This window comes from Aptenodytes patagonicus, chromosome 1 (assembly GCF_965638725.1).
Source record: "Aptenodytes patagonicus chromosome 1, bAptPat1.pri.cur, whole genome shotgun sequence".
NCBI classification, from domain to species: Eukaryota; Metazoa; Chordata; class Aves; order Sphenisciformes; family Spheniscidae; genus Aptenodytes; species Aptenodytes patagonicus.
In genome coordinates this window covers 137,829,859-137,850,656 of record NC_134949.1, presented here as the reverse complement: position 1 = coordinate 137,850,656, position 20,798 = coordinate 137,829,859, and the positions used below count along the sequence as shown (strand labels likewise).

The 20,798-nt window shown below is 40.6% G+C and overlaps 1 protein-coding gene across 1 annotated transcript in view; it reads left to right on the top strand.

The window, feature by feature from the left end:
• PHEX (phosphate regulating endopeptidase X-linked) overlaps positions 1 to 20,798 on the top strand; it is a 109,713-nt gene that overhangs the window by 42,997 nt on the left and 45,918 nt on the right. Inside the window, exons 10-12 of the mRNA XM_076328889.1 lie at positions 3,482 to 3,575; positions 7,865 to 7,993; positions 11,525 to 11,626. Coding sequence (XP_076185004.1) covers positions 3,482 to 3,575; positions 7,865 to 7,993; positions 11,525 to 11,626 — 325 coding nt within the window. The remainder of the gene's footprint in view (positions 1 to 3,481; positions 3,576 to 7,864; positions 7,994 to 11,524; positions 11,627 to 20,798) is intronic.

Here is a 20,798-nt window from a genome sequence, read left to right as displayed (position 1 = left end):
TACATGAGCAACCTACTTTATTCCCAGACAGGGTAGAGAGTTTCTTAGTAGATATTCATAAGCACTGGTATAATTTTAACAGTCCCAGCAAACAAACTGTCTACCACTTCCTCTGGGAGTGTGTATCACAATAATGGTCGTATTGGTTAAGAGCAAGCCTACACTTCTTTCTGTAACGGTCATCTTGAAGTTAAAATAGGGGACTATGTACTGTACTCTTCTGAAAGGTTATACCAACAAATGCTCTGGTCTCATCGAAAGAGCAGAGAGGATTTGTAAGTTTTATTTGTGTGTTGGATTTTGTTCCGTGTGAAGAGGTTAACTTCTCTGAGTCTCAGTGAACTTATTTGTGAAATTGGCATGAAAATCACCCCAAGATATGCACTGGAGGCATTTCATAGCAAAAAATTGTCAGTTTTTAAACCAAATGAAGATGACCAATTGATTTTAAGTTTGTATAGTCAGACAGAAAGGTGAGATGATCATCCCCAAAATAGGTAAACAAATTCAGATAAAATATGATTTTGTTTTGTTTTGAAAAATAAAATAAAGAACACCACCCCTCAAATAAACAACAAAAACAACAAAACCCCTCAACCTTTCCCCGCCTTGTCCCTCTCCCCCCAGCAAATAAACATACCTCCGGGCTTTGAAGCGAAACCTTCCTGTTTTATGCATCAGTGGATTCTAGTGTGATTACAATCAGGAATTATTACAACCTCAGCAGACAGCTTGGTGTTAGGATGTGTCAGCTGCGTTTTATTTTAATTTGGAAAGGAAACCTTAATTAATTGTGGGATATTTCCTGAAACTGACAGCTGCCTTCATTACTTATGCCTGATACAAAAGTTTTTGAATTCCCGTTGATATTAGTGCCTTTGAATAAGTCACCTTTTTGAGACTCTTCCTTTACAAATTTCAATCTTTCATTCACTACCAATTTGACCGAGGTTCCCCAACTCCAATGTAAGGACAAATGCCGACGGATGACAAGAAGAAACACACAGAGGGAGAATTGATTTTTTTGTAGCAATTAAGTACTGAATTGTAACACATAATTGGTTTATGATAGCGGTCTATTTAGCTGAGGTTTTTTACCTAAGACTTTTGATCGAAATTAAATCTTTAAACCTTTTAATCTGTAGGACTTGCATAAATACTGTTTTAGATCCACAGAGTAGTTACTGCAGGAGCATGGATGCTATTCAGCTCTGCTGAAATACCTGAGGCAGATAGTTGTGAGGCTTGTGGATTTCGAGTCATTTACAAAACCAATGAGAGCTGAGCACTTTTAGGGTGCTTCAGTTGCCATTGAGTGAGGAAGTTCCACATTGTCCGAAATGTGTTAAGGGGAAAATCTATACTTTCTGGTATTTCATGGGGTGGAATTAATTTTTAATGACCCTAAGCATTATCTCAAAATGGTTTGATCATCTAAGCAGCGTGAACTGTTTTGGCTTTTGTAACATGTACTGTGTTATAAGTGTACATTATTGATGCTAAAAAGCTTTTTCAGATATGTTTTACAATTATTGTGGGGATTTATGTGTGCTATATGATATATCTGTATACTAAAAGAGGGAATATGCCCAGTGTGAGAGATGAGGAGGAGTATAAAAGGCAGGACTTATAAATCACAGCAACTCTCTACTCCCCTGTAGAAGTTGCCACTGGCCACAAAGACTGGTGAGTTATCAGGCCTTTGAGGTGACAGTTGACTTGAGATTGCACCCTCAAGTTTTCCTGTGTGAAATGAGTTGAACATATTTCTGACCTATAAGCATACGCAGACTTAACGGATGAGTAAAACAGGCTTTGCCCAGGCTGTCACGGATGCACAACTGCCGTGCAGGTTCATGTGAGTATGCACACTCGTGCTAGCTTCAGTTCAGCTTGGGGCAGCCTGCAGGAACGGCCAAATCTAGCAGCACTGCAGAGCGCCTGCCTTCCCTGTCTGCTGACCGCTGTGCCTGACCAGACTGGTCTGCAGCGTGCGTCTCAGCCAGCCCATGGAGAGTGCACAGCCACCCATCTGCTCTTGAGGTAGTGTCCCACTTGGATGTGTGCATGCTGATGGAGTTACTGGGTTATCATGTGCTATAGTTTGCCTTAAACCTCTCCATTCTCACCTCTTTATCACTTCCCCGGCTGAGTGACCAAGAGTGTAAGCTTCCAGCAACAACATATCTTGAGCTGGAGGCTTTGTGTGGCTAGACTGGAGCTTGGTTAGAGGCAAAACTCAAGTTATGGCTCAGGCGAATGCTACTGTGAAGACAACACACCCACAAAGTGAGTTTATAACCTGTTATGATTCAGAGGAGGGGACAGTATGGGATGTGTCCGTGAATGAAGCTAATGGAGTGATACTGTAGCAGCAGCTACACTGCTCTGCACCTATGGCAACGGGAGATTGCAGAAATGGGATTTTTAGAGATGGGGGAGTTGTTCAGACAGTCCATAACAGCATCTTCCGGTTGCAAAGGAGCAATTTTCTTCCCTATGGAGAAGTCTATGGCCTGCCCAAAATGTTATGTTATAACCCATTGTAGAGCAAACATTTGGATATCCATAGCTTTAGAGCATCCTTGAAAAATGTCATGTATGAGATGAGAATAACATGTAGGCCATTACTGGACTTGTTTTGAGACTGTCTGAAGCTGAATTGCGTATTTCACAATGAACCTTTATCTCATACAGCCACTGTTGAGCGTGGAGAGAGCTCAGTCTAAACTAGATAAATCCTCCAGTCAAGTGCTTGAAGTTTTAGAAAAGGGGCATGGATGTCAGGTCTCCTGGGAATTTTAAACACGTTCTTCCTGGACCTCTCAGCCTCAGTTCTTGTGAGATTCTTGTTACTGAGACTTCTCTTCTTTGGTATTTCAATTACCCATCTGCAAAATAAGAATGGTAATACTTTAATAACTCTGTGGGTAGTAAGAACTTTTAAAAGCATGTTGATAACTCCTAATGAAAGATACAAATATGAGATAGTGATAATATATATGAGATGGACATATATTATGGATATAATGTTATCTACTCTGTTTTATAATTATGATTTATGTGCCCTACTAATGAGGAGAGATAACATTCACTTTGATTTACAAAAAAGATCAGTTATTTTCTTATCTCTGGATAGAACTTTTATGCAACTATTATTATGACACAGTTCTTGCCACTTCTATGGAAAATGAAAACTGCCTTTTGAAAAAAGCATTACCTAAAATTGACGTACTAGGAGATGGACTCGTTATACATATCCCCTAGAAGATGGTTATCACAGTGCAATTACATATTAACTGGTTGCAATCATACAGATTCTTCTGTGTAATAGGGATTTACCAATTTGGTCATCACTTATTAATTTTCAAGGTGAAATTTCCACCATTCAGTTGAAATGTTTGTAGAGATATTTCTGTGAATGCTTTGTGGTACATCATATGCGTTTAGATGTCTGACAAAAATATGACTGATTTAACAGGACTCTTGCCAACTATCTGGTGTGGAGGATGGTTTATTCAAGGTTATTTAACCTCAGTAGACGTTTTCAGTATCGATGGCTGGAATTTTCTCGGGTAAGTTAGAGTTTTTATAGCATTTACAATGGTACTAGTGTTGACACTATTGGTTTCCCTTATAGTTGCTTATACATTTGCAAAACATGAAACGTTTTCCATGCTGGATAAATTTCTTGAATGAAATTTTTTTGTTGAAGACTCCCTCTAAACAATTAAGACATACATATTCTTGTATATGACACTAAGGAAAAATGTCTTTTAGATTACGTTAAGGAGTTTTTGAGACCTCCCCGTTAAAAACCTTAGTTGTCTTATGCAGAAACTTGAAAGCTGGAAAGTTTTTGCGTTATGTGCCAGGGCTGTGACCTGTGCTATTCCGGCAGGCCAAACCTGTTTGGCCAAAATCTAAGCTTTAAAAAAAAAAAAAAAAAACACCAAAAAAACTGTTTACACATGCGTGAATATAGCTCTCATAAAACAAAAGTCAAAGATTTCAGCTTTTCTAAGCTTGCTCAAACCTCTCTCATGCTCTAGTGCCAGCTTTACATGAGCTCTAGCACATACATGCACCAGCCATTTCCACAGAGAAGCCGATCAGGTGCCTTCCAGCTTGGGGTTGCATAAGCCCCAGAAGACATTAGTCACTGCCCCAAGCTATGAGAGCAGAGCTAATTATCTATTAAGTAATATGGGCATTTATATAAAACACATATATATGATTAAGTGAACCCTGAATAGAAAGCCACCCTAATAATCCTGTGGGCAGCATGAAGGCTCTTTAAGCAAACCAAGGATGAAACTGAAAAGTGCCTTGTCTTGTTGTTTCCAAGCCGCTTTAGCTTAGATGGTGAACTTTTTGTTTGTCATTATGAAGTTTAGCTGCTTGATGACATCATGACAACGGGAGGCTGGCATGATGCTGCCAGTGACGTGGTACAGGAAGTTTGGGTGCTCTGTCCTCCCTGGTGAGGCATGCAGGCGGCTAATTGAAGCACCCATAATGTCCTTCCTTGAGTAGTGCTGGAATAGTTCTGAGTTGATCACATACCTAAAAATAAACTCCAATAGCTTGATGGAAACTACACAGGAAAGGCAGTCTCTTATACTTCTGAAATCATTAAAATCAGTCTGGTTAAAGATGCCATTTGCTTCATGCAAAATGTGAGAAACTGGCTGTCAGAACCACAGCGACAAGTTTGTAAGTGTGTCCCCTCCTGGGACATTCCTTGCTAGCCAGGTAAAATAGATTGATGCTGGCCATCAGCCAGCCTGCAGCATAACACTGAGTTATACTGAGTTACATTACGGCCAGAAAAATTCCTGGAAGGGAACTTAAGCTTTGGATACTGTGCGTTTTGATATGGTAACTAGCTGCTGTCACTTCTCTGGATACTTTCTCTGGAAGCTTAGGGAGAAATCTAATTCAAGTTGATTCAATGCTTATTAACAATGTCATCAAGGGTTTCATGGAAGTGGTTGTGAAAACTTAAGAACAGCACAGTAAGGGCAGTGAGTCAGCAGCTCATTCCCATTATCTGCCCCTGGGACCTGAAGACGGAGAGTTAGTTAAGTGCAATAAACAGCAATAGCTAATAGTTAATAGCTAAAGCTAAGTGCAGTAAACAGCACAGGGGAGACTTCGCAGGTCAGCAGAAAGGACATGAGAAATGGAGTCAAAGCCAAAGGCCTTGTTGAACAGGTTTGTCCAGTTAGAGGCTGGAGGACTAAAGGCACACAGGTCCTTTGGGATCATAAAAAAGACCCACCAACCTCTTGCCAGATAAGAAAACTTTGAATATTTTCATGACATGATCATGAGATGAATCAGTGACCCTTAAAGCAAAGGATATCTTTTATTCATTCATTCATTAATTCAGTCAGCCTCACCCGTCATAAGCATAGTATTTTTTTCATCAGGTTCTCATTTTCTATTGGTGGCTTTTACATCTTACATGTAGAAATCTTGGCATCAAGACACTTAAACTCTTTGCAAAGAAAGGGAAAAAGACATGATGAAACTTCAAAAAAACCTTCAGGTTGAGAAATAGGACAAACCTGCTGACTCTAGCGAAAGTGCTTTGATTACCACATCAGCAACTATCAGCAGCTCCTCTGAGGTGGTGCTTTGAGTCCTAAAAAATGTGCAGTGGCACCTGGGGAAGAGATCAGTTAATTGTGTTGTGGAGCTCTGAATTGACTGGGAGGGCTTGAAACCTGCTATTTATAGTCACTGTTACTACCTGGAGTACCGTGTTTTAGAGTGGCTACATTAATATTAGGAGGACCATTTTGAGGGAGTTCTAGTTGGCTGTTGTAACATAAATATCAATAAACCAGCTGTGAGATATACTCTATTCCTCTCAGCTCTATTTTTATTGGTCTCACAGCCTGTGCTGCCTTTCTGTCCTCCTTACAGTCAAGCCTCCCTCAAAATAATGATAATTATTATGTTGTAATAACAATATGTCACAGTCTAAAAGCCAGCTCTGTCTCCTGACTCCTTTGTGGCTGATGCGTAGTCAGAGCTTTTGGAAGGAATTTCAAGCTCTGATGACTAATGCCATGACTCCCTTTCTTCCTCTGCGTCAGGAAAAAGCTCCATTGTGGTTTTGCTTGGACCCTGGAGAGAAATTTTCTTCTCTCTTTTTTTCCTCTTCTTTTTTTTTTTGAGTGCTGTGTTATATATGAGGGTTAAAGAATTTGGAAAAGGAGTTTATTTTCAAATTTGGGTCTGTTTAGGAAACTATTACCTTATTATGTATTGCTTGGCTTAATGTGGTTTTCTTATAGAAGCAGTGTTCTCTCTGTCATTGAAAATCTATTAGCGAACATACAGTATTAATAAAAAGTGTTTGAAAATGCAATTCACTGGTGTATTTAAGTGTGAGTCATTGATTAAACTTAATTACAGACAATATGATGGAGAAAATCAATCTTTGAGCTACCAAAATATCTGACCTTCAATAGCTGAGGGTTAAGCTACTCTGGAATTTTCCAATTAAATCTTTTCTTATCGGAAAACAACAAATCCAAACCCTCCAGTTTTGCTAGAAATTTAATCTTGGGCTCAAAGGAAGAGAAGACTGGGAAAAAGGAGAGGCTCAGAAACTGCTAAATTAGTGCTGAAGAGGCTTGTATAATCTGTGAGAGGCCAAAATCCTATCCCGCCGGACCTGGTCTGGTGTTGACTATACTCTGCTTTTACACAGCTGACAGGTGTTAACTACTGGACTGGGATTTTACTTGTTCTCTGTGGAAAAGCTTAAGAAGTTCCTTAAGTGGAAAGGGAACTCTTTGAACCTTGAAAACAACAAAAGTTTCTTAAATCAGCACTGCTATTGCTTGCATGGACCCATCTCATATTTTGTTGTGTGTACTTTTTTAAAAAATGAACTTCTACCTTGATGAGAAAAAGTAATGTTAACTGGGTAAGCGGCCACGGTAACAACATTCTTCCTGTGAGAAACAGAAAGCAAGGCAGCCATGTGCTTGAGCTCTATTTTGCCTTGTTCATTGGTGTGTTGACCTTTCTTGACTATTTCTCTTTTGAAACTCATGTATGGTGGTACAAGGGACATCATCAGAGCCTGGAAGTGTGTATTTAACCACCATTCCTTTAGTAAAATACACAAGCTGTTCTACCAACATCTTTCTACCACAACATGGAGCGAGATTTTTGGGGGACAAACATGTATTCAGTGTTCTTCATGATTCAAACCTGTTTTCTCCTGAAAATGCTCAGGGAGAGGGACTGAAAGCAACTACTTATTTTACACAGGCTGTGGTAAGAGTAGCTAGACGGGTAAATGGCAAAAAGGTGTGGACACATGCCTACCAATGTTAGACATCATTAGTTAGCACAGATAAGTTCATGGCAGTGGAGGGCTCTGTAGGAGGTGTTTCATAAGGACAGACCTCCATTTTAATGAGGATGACCTCCCTAGGCTTTTCCCCTAGTCAGTGGAGGGAGAGAAACTTTTTCAGGAGATATCTCAGAGCAGGGATTTTCTAGAGGAAAGTGTCTCTCCACTTAACACAGAAAGACTACCAAGGTTAGCCTAAAGTTGGCACTTGGGAATGTCTTCCCATAACTAACCCTCTAAGCCTAGCCTCTCTAAGTCATTGCCATTGTACTGTTTCTAAGTTTAAAATCTTATAGCTATTTTGTGGGGTTCAAAAGATTTGTCATAACACTTGATGAAAATGCAAATAACTGTAAAGTATTGTTATCGTTTCCTTTTGGTAGCTCTTTGACAAAGATGCTTTAGACTATACTGTAGGTGGATGCAGACTTGTTCTTCTTAAACAGTATGATCTTATGACCTACTACATGCACCTGCCAACAGGTGATCCATGGAACCACAACTTTGCTGCCCCAGTGGGACAAATGTGTTGACCTCGTTGAAAATGCACTCCCTTACGCTGTGGGCAAGATGTTTGTGAACGCTCATTTTCAAGAAGACAAGAAAGAGATGGTGAGTCCTTTGAGATCTCTGTCTAGAAACTTTTAATTAGTGGCTTCTTCCTCACAAATTGTCTCTGACGTTAGACTGAAGTTTAAATAGAGACAAGATTTTTAATGCTTTAATTGAATTTAAAAAAAAGACGACAAGGATAAACCAGAACAAATCTAAAGAAATGTCACCTTTCTATCCATCTGGGCACTGCCCATTCTTTCGATATATGGCCCTTCAGACAAATACGTAGCCAGATCAAAAACAGGCTGAGCAGCATTAATTTGCGTAAATAGTGACAGCCAGGCTGTGCAGGAGCAGCGGGGAGGTATTGATGAGAAATGGTTTAGTATAGCAAGTGTAACTTTTTATAGTAAGGTTTTTACTGACTAGTTAAAGACTAGTCAAGATTTCTCTGCTTCAGGGCTGCCCTTTTAAAGCTGACTGTGCTACACCTGTAGTCCAAGCAAGAAAAGTGTAACTGATGTCTGGCCCAAATTAAGGGATGTTTAGAGCCATATACTGCAAGTTTATATTTGTGATTTGGATTTTTTTTTTTGCTCAACAGTGAAGGAAAGTATTCTTCCATGCTGCTGAGTCCAGAGAATAGCTTTTAGCTGGATGTTCACCCTCATTTTAAAACTTCAAACATAGCTATGTTATCACTTCCCGTAATAACATATTCAAATGATTAATTACCCTTCACAATAATTTATGGCTTATTTTCATTTCATATTTTTCTCACAGGGTTTTCCGATATCTGCTTTTCCAGCCATTGATTTTCCAACAGTAATCAGTTTAAAATTAACTAATTTAGTCATTGAACTTAGCTCTTGGTACAGGAGAGGCACAACCGTTTAGGAAATGTGAAATAGCATCCTGCGCTGGGAGCAACAGCTCTGTGATAGTCCTGCACAGACCTGGCTCAGTAGCCTGAGACTGTCTGTTTGACTTTATCTAGTTTGACTGTTTTCTCAGGGAAGGACTCCATTTTAGACGGACCAATGCTCTGATTTGGCTGGTCCAAATCTTTGACGTGTGTTTCCCTCTCAGGTTCTGCATTTCTTTTGCTACTTGCCTTCAGCTGGAGTTTCCTCTCTGAGATCCTGCTTTTCAGTTCCCTGACTCTTGATCGTGTTTGTAATGTGCTGTTTGGCAGTTCAGTGGCAAAAATATTTCTGGGATATTAAACAGTATGACCTCTGTGCAGGATAAGAGGGAAGAGAAAGACTATAAGAAATGTACACTTTATGGAGGGGATGAACATTTTTTCATGTTTGTATACGTGAGGGAAAATTATGAGAAGCTGATAGAGTAGAGAATGGTTTTCTGTTGAAATGTGACCTAATTAAAATATTTCTTGGCATGCAAATTCCTTTCAGACCAAATCTTTGAAAAATATCTGAATTCACAGTAGCATCCATAGTAAGAAATGCATATAAAATTTATAGTGTACATCACAAGATTCAGACTTACAGTGAACTGCCCATGGAGATTAAAATTAGATGCAGGTGAAATTTGTTGCAATCCATTTAGAAGTGTGCTTTTCAAGTTAATCATTTGTGGTGTTATCACTTTCATTTCACTGGTTTTCAGTCCTATTTCTCTTTCTTAAGCAGTAAGAAAGCACTTGAGAAAAGCACTCTTGTACAGATTTTTTTTTTCCTGTCTCATGGCATATATCTGTCTATGATAAGCAAATCCTGAGTTATGGATAATATGGATTATTTTTTCCCCCATGTTTTGTCACTGATGTTTCATACCTTAGATACTTCTCTCTTTTTATCAAGGAAGACATTATTTGTGTCTAAATATAGCACTGTTTCTAACTCAGAGTGCCTGCAGTGTTTCTTACAGCTATGCCTGAGCAGTTTCAGTAATAACTTTGATAGCAGGAATAGGTTTCTACCCCTGCCCCCTGCAGCTACAGCTGGTGCATAAAGCCTAAGTATACACCAGGGCCCAGCTGCAGAGCTTGAGTTTGAACCTGTAACCTCCAAATACAGGGAGTTCACCTCATTAGTGCACTAAGTTAATTGAGTCAGTGCTCTGTCATCAATATCTTTAAGTTACCTATTCCCTGGGATGCAGTTTACTGTGAATGTTGACTGTTTAGTCATATTTAATGCTAGACCTGTTCCAGTTGTCCCATATTGTCTCTAAAAATAAGAAAATGTTTTTTGAAAAGGGTAGGAAAAAATGAATAATCAAAGGAGCTTTGTTATGTTTTGTCTGACTCCACCACAAATAAAGAAGAGTTCCAGATTAAAATACACATCTGATACATAAATAACAATTTAGCTAAAGGTAATGTTACTTTCCAGGTTGTAGTCCCCACTTTTTAATGACATTTCAGAGCTACTAGATCTATAGAATAAAATTATATAAATCTCTGGTACTTGACATTTTCATTATTTTTAAATGCAACATAACTGATAACACAAAGATCCAATAAGTCTTCATGTAACGATTATCTGTCATGTCTTGTGCAATCTCAACTCCGGTTTGGTCTGTGCTAAAGGACTCAAGCAACAGCTGGATTCCCTGAATTGCTTCACTCTCACAGTATTCTCAGTGGCTATCTGTCATGAGGTTCATCTATTGATATAAATAGAAGCAGCTGATTGCATACACCTTTCTGGTCTGTGCTGCCAGGCGGATGCATAGGCATGAGGATGTTTCTGCTCTTTAGACTGATATAATGCATCTCTTAGCCATTAAATGTCTTGTTTTCTGTCATTTCAGTGTTTTCTTAGTGTGCATACTCACTAAACAGTCCTATTATTATTTTTTTTTACTTGCTTGTGGTATGCTCGTGGCTTTGTATAGATGTCTGAAGAAGCAGCCAAGCTAAAATGGTTGTGGGTTTTCCTAGCTTTGCACAGATGCAAGCTGTCACTGGTGGTTCAAGACCACAGAAGCAGTTAAGGCTGCTCAGTGTTGTGAGCTATGGCCTTTATCCCTGCAGTAAGTAAAGGGTAGGAGTACTTTACAAATACAGCTAAATACAGGCTAAATATTTGGATATTGCTTTGTATTTGGATCATGATACTGTCAGCCCAAATTCAGTCCTTTGGCAGTATTAATAAGGCGTGTCTCAGTCTGACATAAACCAAACAAGGCTACAGATGCTGTCTCTGCAGAAAAGACTTTGTGCAAATGCCTTGCAGCTGGCTGCTGCTTCTTCTACATGGACTAGTGATCTAGAACCAAAGTGTCAGAAATCTCCCCAAATCACTGCAAATCTCCCAGTATTTTTTATAATTTCAAGACAGACATTCTCACAATTGTGACATGAAAGGATCAGCAATGAACAGGTTGTGTGGTGCACCTGAAGGAAAAGAAAATGGAAATAAATTTATTTTCAGAAGAGGTGTCTGAGGACTGGAGAAAGAAGAAATCAGCCTTCAAGAAAGAACAGCAGATACTGTCTGATTTGGAATCACTCATGGTCTAACCAAATCCATCGCTCCTGCATGCACCAAACCTTTTCTTATAATGATTCTGCCATGACATATTTTACTGGGGAGGGGTTTGCTAAATGTTTTGCAGATGGAGGAGTTGACTGAAGGAATTCGCTGGGCTTTTATCGACATGTTGGAAAAGGAAAATGACTGGATGGACTCTGAAACAAAAAGAAAAGCTTATGAGAAGGTACCAAATATAAATGTTGAATGGGTAAAATCCTGTTACAGTGAAGATTTGACTTGAGTGAGAACAGAATGTCATGGACTGTACTTGCAGTTCCAGTTACTTACCCATCGTTTTGTTTGTGAAGGGACATGTGCCACATTTGTTTTGCTAGAAGCTGAGCCATCTGAGCTCCTGCTTCTCTGCTGAAGTTATTTTTGTTACCTTATTCTTCCTCCTTTGCCTCCATCTTTTCCCGTCTGACTCTGGCTGATGTAGACTGTAAACTCACTTCAGATTTGTCCGTACAGTGGCTTTTCATGACAAGGTCTTCATCTTGATTGGAATGTTAGGGGCACACCAACCTACAAACAGAAAATGGTGTCTAAAACATCTGGGACAGCTGAGGGTGTTTGGTGTGAAGGTGGAGGATCCAGCCTAGAAGGGGATATGAGAATAATCCAGGTCTCGTACCTTCTCCAATGTCATGGTGGGAAGCCTACCTTGAAAGCCATGTTCCAGGAGTGCAATGACCATCCCAGCTGAACACCCATCTCCCGATAGAATAATACCAGTTATGAAGTGTTATGATTAAGGATGGCATTAACGATCCTGATTACTTTCAGATGGAGTGACAATAAAATGCAGGAGATAAAGGTGAAGGCAGGAGGAGGTACTCAAAGCTTCCTTTTCACTCTATTCCCACGTTTACATCACGTGATACATAGAAAGGGAGGTTGTCCAAATGCAGAGCTCTGCCCCCAAAGCAACAGTTGGAAGAGGCACAAACAAAGAAGACTGGAGGGCAACGTGTAGGACAGTCTCCTTATTCGTTGAGGCAATGGGATATCAGTGAATTAGTGAATACCCTCTTTGAATAAACTGACATGCAAGTGCAGCTGAACTGTTCCTGCTTGCTGTGCTTGAATAAAAATAGCGGTGTTCTGATTTAAAAACAAACACGGACTTAAAAGTTTTTTTGGTAATTCTGATGAAAAGGCTGTTGAGACGTTTTATCGTTGGAAAGTTTTAAATTCCATATACAGCCCATTTACATTTTATACAGCAGTGCTCTTCACAGATGTGCAAATGAAATAGAGCTGCATAAATGCACCAATAAACCCTATAGCAAGAGAACAATAGTAAGCTGCCATTTATTTCCCGCTAACCTGATGGTAAATGGACTGCAGTTATCACTTCTTACTGGCTGTTATGCTTGGTTTTTTACTAGAAATACCTATAGAGATATTTCTATATACCTTTACAAGCATATGCAAGTCTGATGTTGATTTTTCTAGCAAACAATCTGCTTAAACATTTTGTTCAAAATTTGCTACCTGCCTTTCAGCAGAGAAGCAATACAAACATTGAGCAAACTAATAAACTCCCTAAAAAGCTCTCCCCTTCCCAATTTAGGGGGAGTTTTGTTCAGAAGGTAGGTTAGATCTTCTGTAGGTAGAGATGCCTGTTTCCCTCTGTTGACACATTTAGGAAGCTTATGGCACTTTGTTCCCAGTTTAGGCATCCCATTTAAGTTTCTGAAGTTAATGGGGTGAGTCTGGGCCGAACAACGCATGACAAACTAAATTCAAGCAGTACAATAAAAATCATACTACAAGCCATAGTACTGTGCATAGCAAATGGTTTAAATCCATTCTCACTGACTTGAACAACAATTTTATAGTTTACTGACGTAGGAACAAGGTCAAGTTTGTAAGACACAAGTGTTATGTAATGACTTAGAAATTGCAGCAACAATTATGCGGTAGGACTTATGACTGTAAGTTTAAGTTCAGATTCACAGAAACGGCTACTTGGCTAGGATGAAAGAGTCTAGAGAGACAATTTGGTAGATTTCCAGACATGGAGTTTGTGTGTGTTTATTAAACACTATTTATTGCTAATGATAGATACTGGATTTGTCCTGGGACATTTGGATGGGCATGTTTTTAATTCAAGAAATAGATTCATTACATTTATGGTCAGATAACTCTTAGATTTCCACAGTGAATTATAATAAAACAGAACCTTCAAAATTTGTTACTCTGTTCCAATTAAATCTCATGAGCCCAGCATTTTATGCTATCACTTTTTTTAATACTTACACTTTAATAAAGCAGCACAAACAACAGGAATTTTGGAGTGAGGATTGTTTGGTTGTTTAAAAAAAAACAGTATTACTTTATTATATAGATCTGTAAAAGTGATATTTCTTTGTCATTAAGTGTCACCTGCATTTGTGAGGATAGTGCAAGTGCCGTGGATTTCACAATTTAGGAAGGAGCTTAGTTTGTTCTCGAATTGAAGAGCAAGTTGTATTGTCCTGGGGGTCTTCTCAGGTTTACTCTTGTTTTGGACCACTATCAAAATAGAGACTAGCGTTATCACAGAGTGCAGTGGGATGCTGAAGGTACCATCTTTCAGATGAAGGCCAGAAAGGACTCTCTGCTTTGATCTTCTGTATAGGCAAGCTGTAGTATTTTAACCAGTTATTGCTGGGCTGAGCCCAATAACACATAAAACAACTGCTCTAGTTCTCTGTGGTTACTAACACCTCCATGGAAGTTTTTTATTAGGGAAGGATATTCTACTTGGAAATAAATTTCAGTCCTCTGTGAGCATCTTCTGCTTCTTTCTATTTCCAGAACAAAAGATGGCACCTGCTTTATTATTAATCTGATATCCTTCTACGATAAGGTCACCTGCCTAGTAGATGAAGGGAAGATGGTGGATGTAGTTTTTCTGGATTTTAGTAAGACTTTTGATACTGTCCCTCACAGCATCCTTCTGGACAAGTCGCCCAACTGTGAGATGAGCAGGTACACAGTGTGCTGAGTGAAGAACTGGCTGAACAGCAAGGCTCAAAGGGTTGTCGTGAATGGGGCTACATCTGGCTGGTGACTGGTCACCAGCGGTGTTCCTCAGGGTTCAATCCTAGGGCCAGTTCTGTTCAATATTTCTATCAATGATCTGTATGCAGGAGTTGAATACAGCATTAGCAAGTTTGCTGACAATACTAAACTGGGAGGTGCTGTTGACTCTCTGAAGAGACGAGATCTTGCAGAGGGATCTGGATAGGTTGGACCATTGGGCAATGATTAATGGGTTGAAATTTAACAAGTCCAAATACCAGGTTCTGCACCTAGGACGGAGTAACGCTGGGCACAAGTATAAATGGGGAGAGAAGTGGCTGGAGAGCAGCCCTGCAGAAAGGGATCTGGGGGTGCTGATCAACAGCAGGCTCAATATGAGTCAGCAGCGTGCCCTGGCAGCCAAGAGGGCAAACTGCATCCTGGGGTGCATCAAACACGGTATAACCAGCCGGTCAAAAGAGGTGTTTATCCCACGGTATTTAATGTTGGTGCAGCCTCACCTTGAGTACTGTGTGCAGTTCTGGGCCCCACAATTTAAGAAGGATGTTAAGGTACTTGAGTGCGTCCAGAGGAGGGCAACAAAGCGGGTGAAAGGACTGGAAGGCATGTCCTGTGAGGAGCAGCTAAGGACTCCGGGTTTGTCTAGTTTGGAGAAAAGGAGGCTGAGGGGTGACCTCGCTGCTCTCTTACAGCTTCCTGAGGAGGGGAAGTGGAGAGGGAGGTGCTGATCTCTTCTCCCTGGTACCCAGTGACAGGGTGCATGGGAATGGTTCAAAGCTGTGCGGAGGGAGGTTTAGACTGGACATTAGGAAGCATTTCTTTATCAAGAGGGTGGTCAAACACTGGAACAGGCTTCCTAGAGAGGTGGTCGATACCCCAAGCCTGTCAGTATTTAAGAGGCATTTGGACGATGCCCTTAATAACATGCTTTAACTTTGGGTCAGCCCTGAAGTGGTCAGGCAGTTGGACTAGATGATCCTTGTATGTCCCTTCCAACTGAAATGTTCTATATTCTGTTCTTTTCTATTCTTATTATCAAATAGGTAAGGAAAGGGAGTTATTAGGTAAAGAATGTCTTGGTCTTTTATGATTTCATCAGTAGCTGTCACATTGTCCTGTATAGCAATGCAGAGTAGAGCTCCTGCCTGAAGTTCTATGGCAGAACCATATGCTGCATGGAAACGACTGTAATTCATATGTTTTGCTTTTCCTCTGTATTTTTAATCTCATTGCATTCTTGAATTCTTTGAAAGCTCTGGAAAGAAAGGAACTGTAGGAACCTGGTGGTTTTTGTTTACTGGGCCTGTTCCATACGATCCATTTAATTTGTCATTAGCCTTTTCTTCAACTTCAGGCATATTTGGGTCATTAACAAAATTTTTACTGATTTCCTGAAAGCAGAATAAGGTCGATGTGGGATCTCAATGTCTGGACTGTGAGCATGGAGAGCCTTCCTAGAAAACATCTCATCTTAGACTTCTGTTCCTTATGGTGATTTTATCTTTCGATGACAACACTGTAATGCAAATGATGTGGTGGGCTTCAAAGAGAATTAACTGCAAATCCTCTCCGTGATTCAGTTCCTCGCTGTTTTGCATGTTTTCTGCTGCCTGTTTTCTGACTGATGCCCACCTTTCTTGTGCACTTGGCTGAGGCCAAACTTGTATGCCTTGCTGTCAGCCTGATGCTTTGCAATCAGAGGGACCATCGACTTCTGAAGGACTTACAAAAGGCCCTCTGGTAGAATCGATGCTTGAATTTTGCTTTAGGCAGCCTGTCAGCTCCATCTAATCGCTGAAATGTTTCTCTCTGTGACTCTCTTTGTGTCTGTTCTGTTGTTTTAAGTTACTCAGAGGGGACACTACTAATTTGATGAGCCCAAACCATACTAAAAGGATCAAATCAATTAGTCATGTGACACAGGGAACAATTGTCTTGCAGCCTTGATTTCTGAGAATCACCCTTTTAGCCCTTGTATACCTTGGAGTTAAGGTTTGACTTTCCCTCTGTAACAAAACAATATAATGAGATAACATCTAATAATTTCCTTCTATCCTCCCTCCATTCGTCTCTTTCTGTGATCTAAACATGGATTTAAACCAGACCATCTGAAAGCCAATCTTGCAAAGAAAGTTTTTAACAGGGCGAGATGACTCGGTGTGTCTTCACGTGCAGTTCTCACCTGGCTCTCTGGATGGAGCTCATGCTGCTTCCAAAGGAGCTCCGGGTTGGAGAGAAGCATTCGGCTCTCTGCTGTGATGCTCTTTTTTTCTGCCCTGTCCTTCCTCCTCTGCTCTCTGCAAGCCTTGTTTTATTGCTCTGTATTTGACTATCATCTGAAATTTGCTTAAACTATGCCTGTTAACCTCCCAAATTTTCAATGGAGATCTCTGATTTAAAAAAAAAAAAAGGCAAAAGGTTCCTCTTTTTGCCCTTTTAGCCTCTCTCTTTTGTAAGGGTCATTAAATGTTGCCCTCATTCAAAGAACAGAGAAATTATTCAAAGGAGTGCAGCTCCAAGGGTGTGTCTGGCAACAGTCTTCAGGTAGGTGGTCTGCGAGTTACAGAAGCTGTGCAGAAAGATCCCTTGTCGTCTGCCCAGGCACCTGGTGAGCTCTGGGCCACCTTGCAGCCTCTGAGAAGGAAGGCAGATGAGGAGGGCGGGGAGAGAGGAGAGCCTTTTGTTTCCCTTATAATGAAGGTGCAGATTGCAGCCGGCTATGTCAGCCAAATGGTACTGACAGCTGCTTTTTGTAATGGCGGGCCACAAGGAAAAGGGAGAACCCGCAACTGAAACTCCATTGATGTGACTTGTGTGATCAGGGCTCTCATCTTTAAAATGGTAATTTATTTCTGCTGCTCTTCAAAGGATAATTCAGTGGAAGATCATCACTGAGATGTAAAATTATTCCTTTTCCTGGGCAGGAGCCATTATTTTATTAATCGCTTTTTTCCTTCCTGAAATGCCCTTTGTGCTTGGGTCTAACTGGAGGCTTGAAAAAGAGACTTTTACACAAAAGCCTGTTTTCTGAAAGTTCGCAAATCTCCTGTAAAATAGCCTATATTGTAGGAAGTTACTTTTTTGCTTTGCAATACTATTTTTAAAGCATGGATGATAAGCCAAAAAAAGCATGTTTTTCCTCTAATAAGATTTTTCTGTAACATTATTAACCTCTTCAGGTCATGGAGCACAAATCCCAAGGTCACTGTGCAATCATTTTTTGCCTACGGAACTTGCCTGCTGCTTGGCTTTATTTCTCTCTAAGGAAGTCATATAAGCAACATTTGTTTTCTTTGCATCTCTCTGAGTCTGAAGACTGAGGGAAGAGGACCACAGGAAGATACAAGGACAGTGCCTAGCTTTAGGTGTCTCTCTCAGACAGTGTTAGGTCCCTTTGTTTAGCCTACAGAGTTTGTTCTGCTGTTTCAGAGAGCTACAGCAAACCTCCCTAGATAATGCAGTGTAATTTAGGCCAATAGCCCTCAGGAAATCAAGAGCCATCTGTACAAGCTTTGTATTTCACGAAGTATAGATACTTTAAATGAGGTAGGTGTGCATGGGTTGTCCCACTGAAGCCATTCGCTTCTCAGCTGGAACTTACTGGCTGTATCCAGCCCTCCAGTCAATTAGCTGAGCCCCTGCCATCTTTCCCAGTTCTCTGTGGTCTGTCTCTCTTCACATTTGGGTGATTTCACTACGAACACGACAGCCATACTGCTCAGACCAGAGGTCCAATGTCTGGCTCGGACAGTGGCCAAACAGTAGCAGATGTTTAGAGATGAACATAAGGACAGGGCAAGCATAAAGGGATACATTCCCGCTATCCTCTCCTGGCCTCTGACAATCTGCACCTCAGTTGCTTCCTGAGCCAGGAGTAGTGTCTTTGTATTTACTCATATTTTTCTGCTGTGAGTTTCTCTAATGACTTTTTGAACCCATGACAATTTTTATCATCCACAGCTTCCCATGGCAATGAGTTCCACTGCCTCACTGTGCTCTCTGTGAGAAAGCATCTCCTTTTGCTTGTCTGGAAAATGTCACCTTCTCCCCCGACGTTCTTGTAGTGGGGAAACCAGAGAATCATCATTGCCTGTTCTTTTCTCGTGCCCACTCTTGCTTACATATAACCCTGGCACAGTAATACATCCAGGGAGTATGGAGCCTCCTGTGTTTGTTCAAACAGACTGCCAAGGGCGTGCACTAGATACAGTTCTGGAAAATAACTTTTCATTAAGACCTGAGGCATACCCAGACAAAAAGGCCAGACACCACAGCTTCAGGAGCTGAAATTAATCTTGCTTAATGCCATGATAATTTTGCACAAAGATGACAAAACAATCCAATCTTGAGAGTGGGCACTGGGTGCTCTGCAAAAAGAAAAAATGCCTTTTGTGTCATGCGGGGCCTGTGGACCCATCCTGTGTAAAATAATAGAAACATATGACAGAGGAACTAGCCTGGAGTCTCAACACCTCCCATATCTCAAGTGGGCCTTTTCTGGAATGAAGGCCAGCACAAGGCTGACAGAACACCACTGCATAAAAGAGGGGGGTGGAGTTTCAAAACCGAAGATCCTAAGATACCTTTTACTGGTTCTTTTAAAATGACTTTATATCTTTGTTTCAAGGATCTCAGAGAACTTCACAAAGTGAAGTGAAGACTGCTTCAGAGCACTAACAGAAGCTGCCAGACTCGCTTCAGAAGAACTAGGAAAAGAGGGAGAAATTTCCAAAGGCTCTAATTGCTTTTAGGCACTTCATTCCTGTTCAAAAGCCAATGGGGGCGACTGCTGACTTCCAAATTTACTGGTTTTACTAGAAAGTTTTATTCAGATCTTCTTGAAACAACCTTGTCATTTCTAAACTGGAAAGTATACTTCTGCTTAGTGCTAATTGAACCTCAGCCACACTTTTCCTTTGTGAAAGCGAACTTTCTGAAATTAGGGTAGTCTCTGTCTGGACTATACTTGGATACAAAGATTTAAGGTCCTGCCTGTATTGTAGCAGTCGCATTGCAGGGAGCAATGAGCAAGTCTCCTGATAAAGTTGAAACATGGGTTGGAGTTCAGAAGAGGCAGTCTCACATTTTAACTCTTTTCCTACATGCCTACAGTTCACTTGGGCATTAAATGTATCACCAGGAGCTTATCTTCATGGTGTAACTTGTCTTTATCCTACCATGTGCGTGGATGTGTGAAGAGAAGGGGACAGCTCCATAGGAAGCAGGAAGTGAAGCAGATGTGCAGCTCAGAAATGATGTAAGGGATTTGAAAAGTTTGCTCTACTTACCTAATTTGGAATTTGGTCAGGACATTGAGGCTACCACTCCCACACCGTCCCTGAGATAGCTGTTTCAAAAATGCCAATGTTTAGAGCAACATTTTTCGCCTGGAAGATACAGAGACTGCAAGGTACTTTCCTTCTAGTGTAGAAGTGTTCCACGCTTTCCTCTGAATAAATATAGGTCTTCACTTTCCATCAGATCAACAACACTTTTTTTAAAGTAAAATGTTTGTTTCTCATCACAAACTTTAATTTTTGAACTCAAAGAATAATCTCTCTCGTATCCTGAATTTAATTTAACCTTCTCAGGAGGACTGGGCTTTCTTGTTCAGTAACCACAGGAGATGTTCGTCTCCATTGGCTAGAGTTGAAACTAATAGCCATGGCATGTTTGCTTATCTCTTATCTCTGGGGTTGGATCACTGCTGTCAGCTTCTCCCTTGTTATCTGGCTGCTGCTACTGCTCACTCAGTTGTGCAGGGATGTCAGTTCCATTAATAACCCGAGCACCGTGCAAACAGATAGTGGAATACAGGTGAAGGGAGAGGAAATTGTATTTAACCCTGATCTCGCAGCTGTCATTTTTCAGACTCCGCCACGACTTCATAAGGCCAGAATGGGTGTGTGACATCAAAACACTTGTGACAAATCTCATGCTTGAAATAGAAGGAGGGAGACAGATGGATGGACACACCTGCAGACACTCAGGGACTGGGGTGAATCTGAAGTTTTTGTGGCAGAAATGCAACACGAAAGCGTTGGTATGCTAAAAGACAGATTAATTCTTCCAAAGGGCAGTAAGTCCTCCACCACCCCTGGAAGTCTTGGACGGTTTCAGCTTTAACTTTCATTATCTTTGTTTTACCAAGTAAAACTACCTTCTGTAGAGGAACAGTTACAAAGACATTATAGTCCCCCAGCTCAACAGTAACAGATATTGAGGTATGGGAGACCCATCCTCTGTATGGAGGAGGAGTCTGCAAGGGCATGCTCGGGTATCTACTTGGTATTCCCTCTTTATTTCCAATGAATGTGCATTGC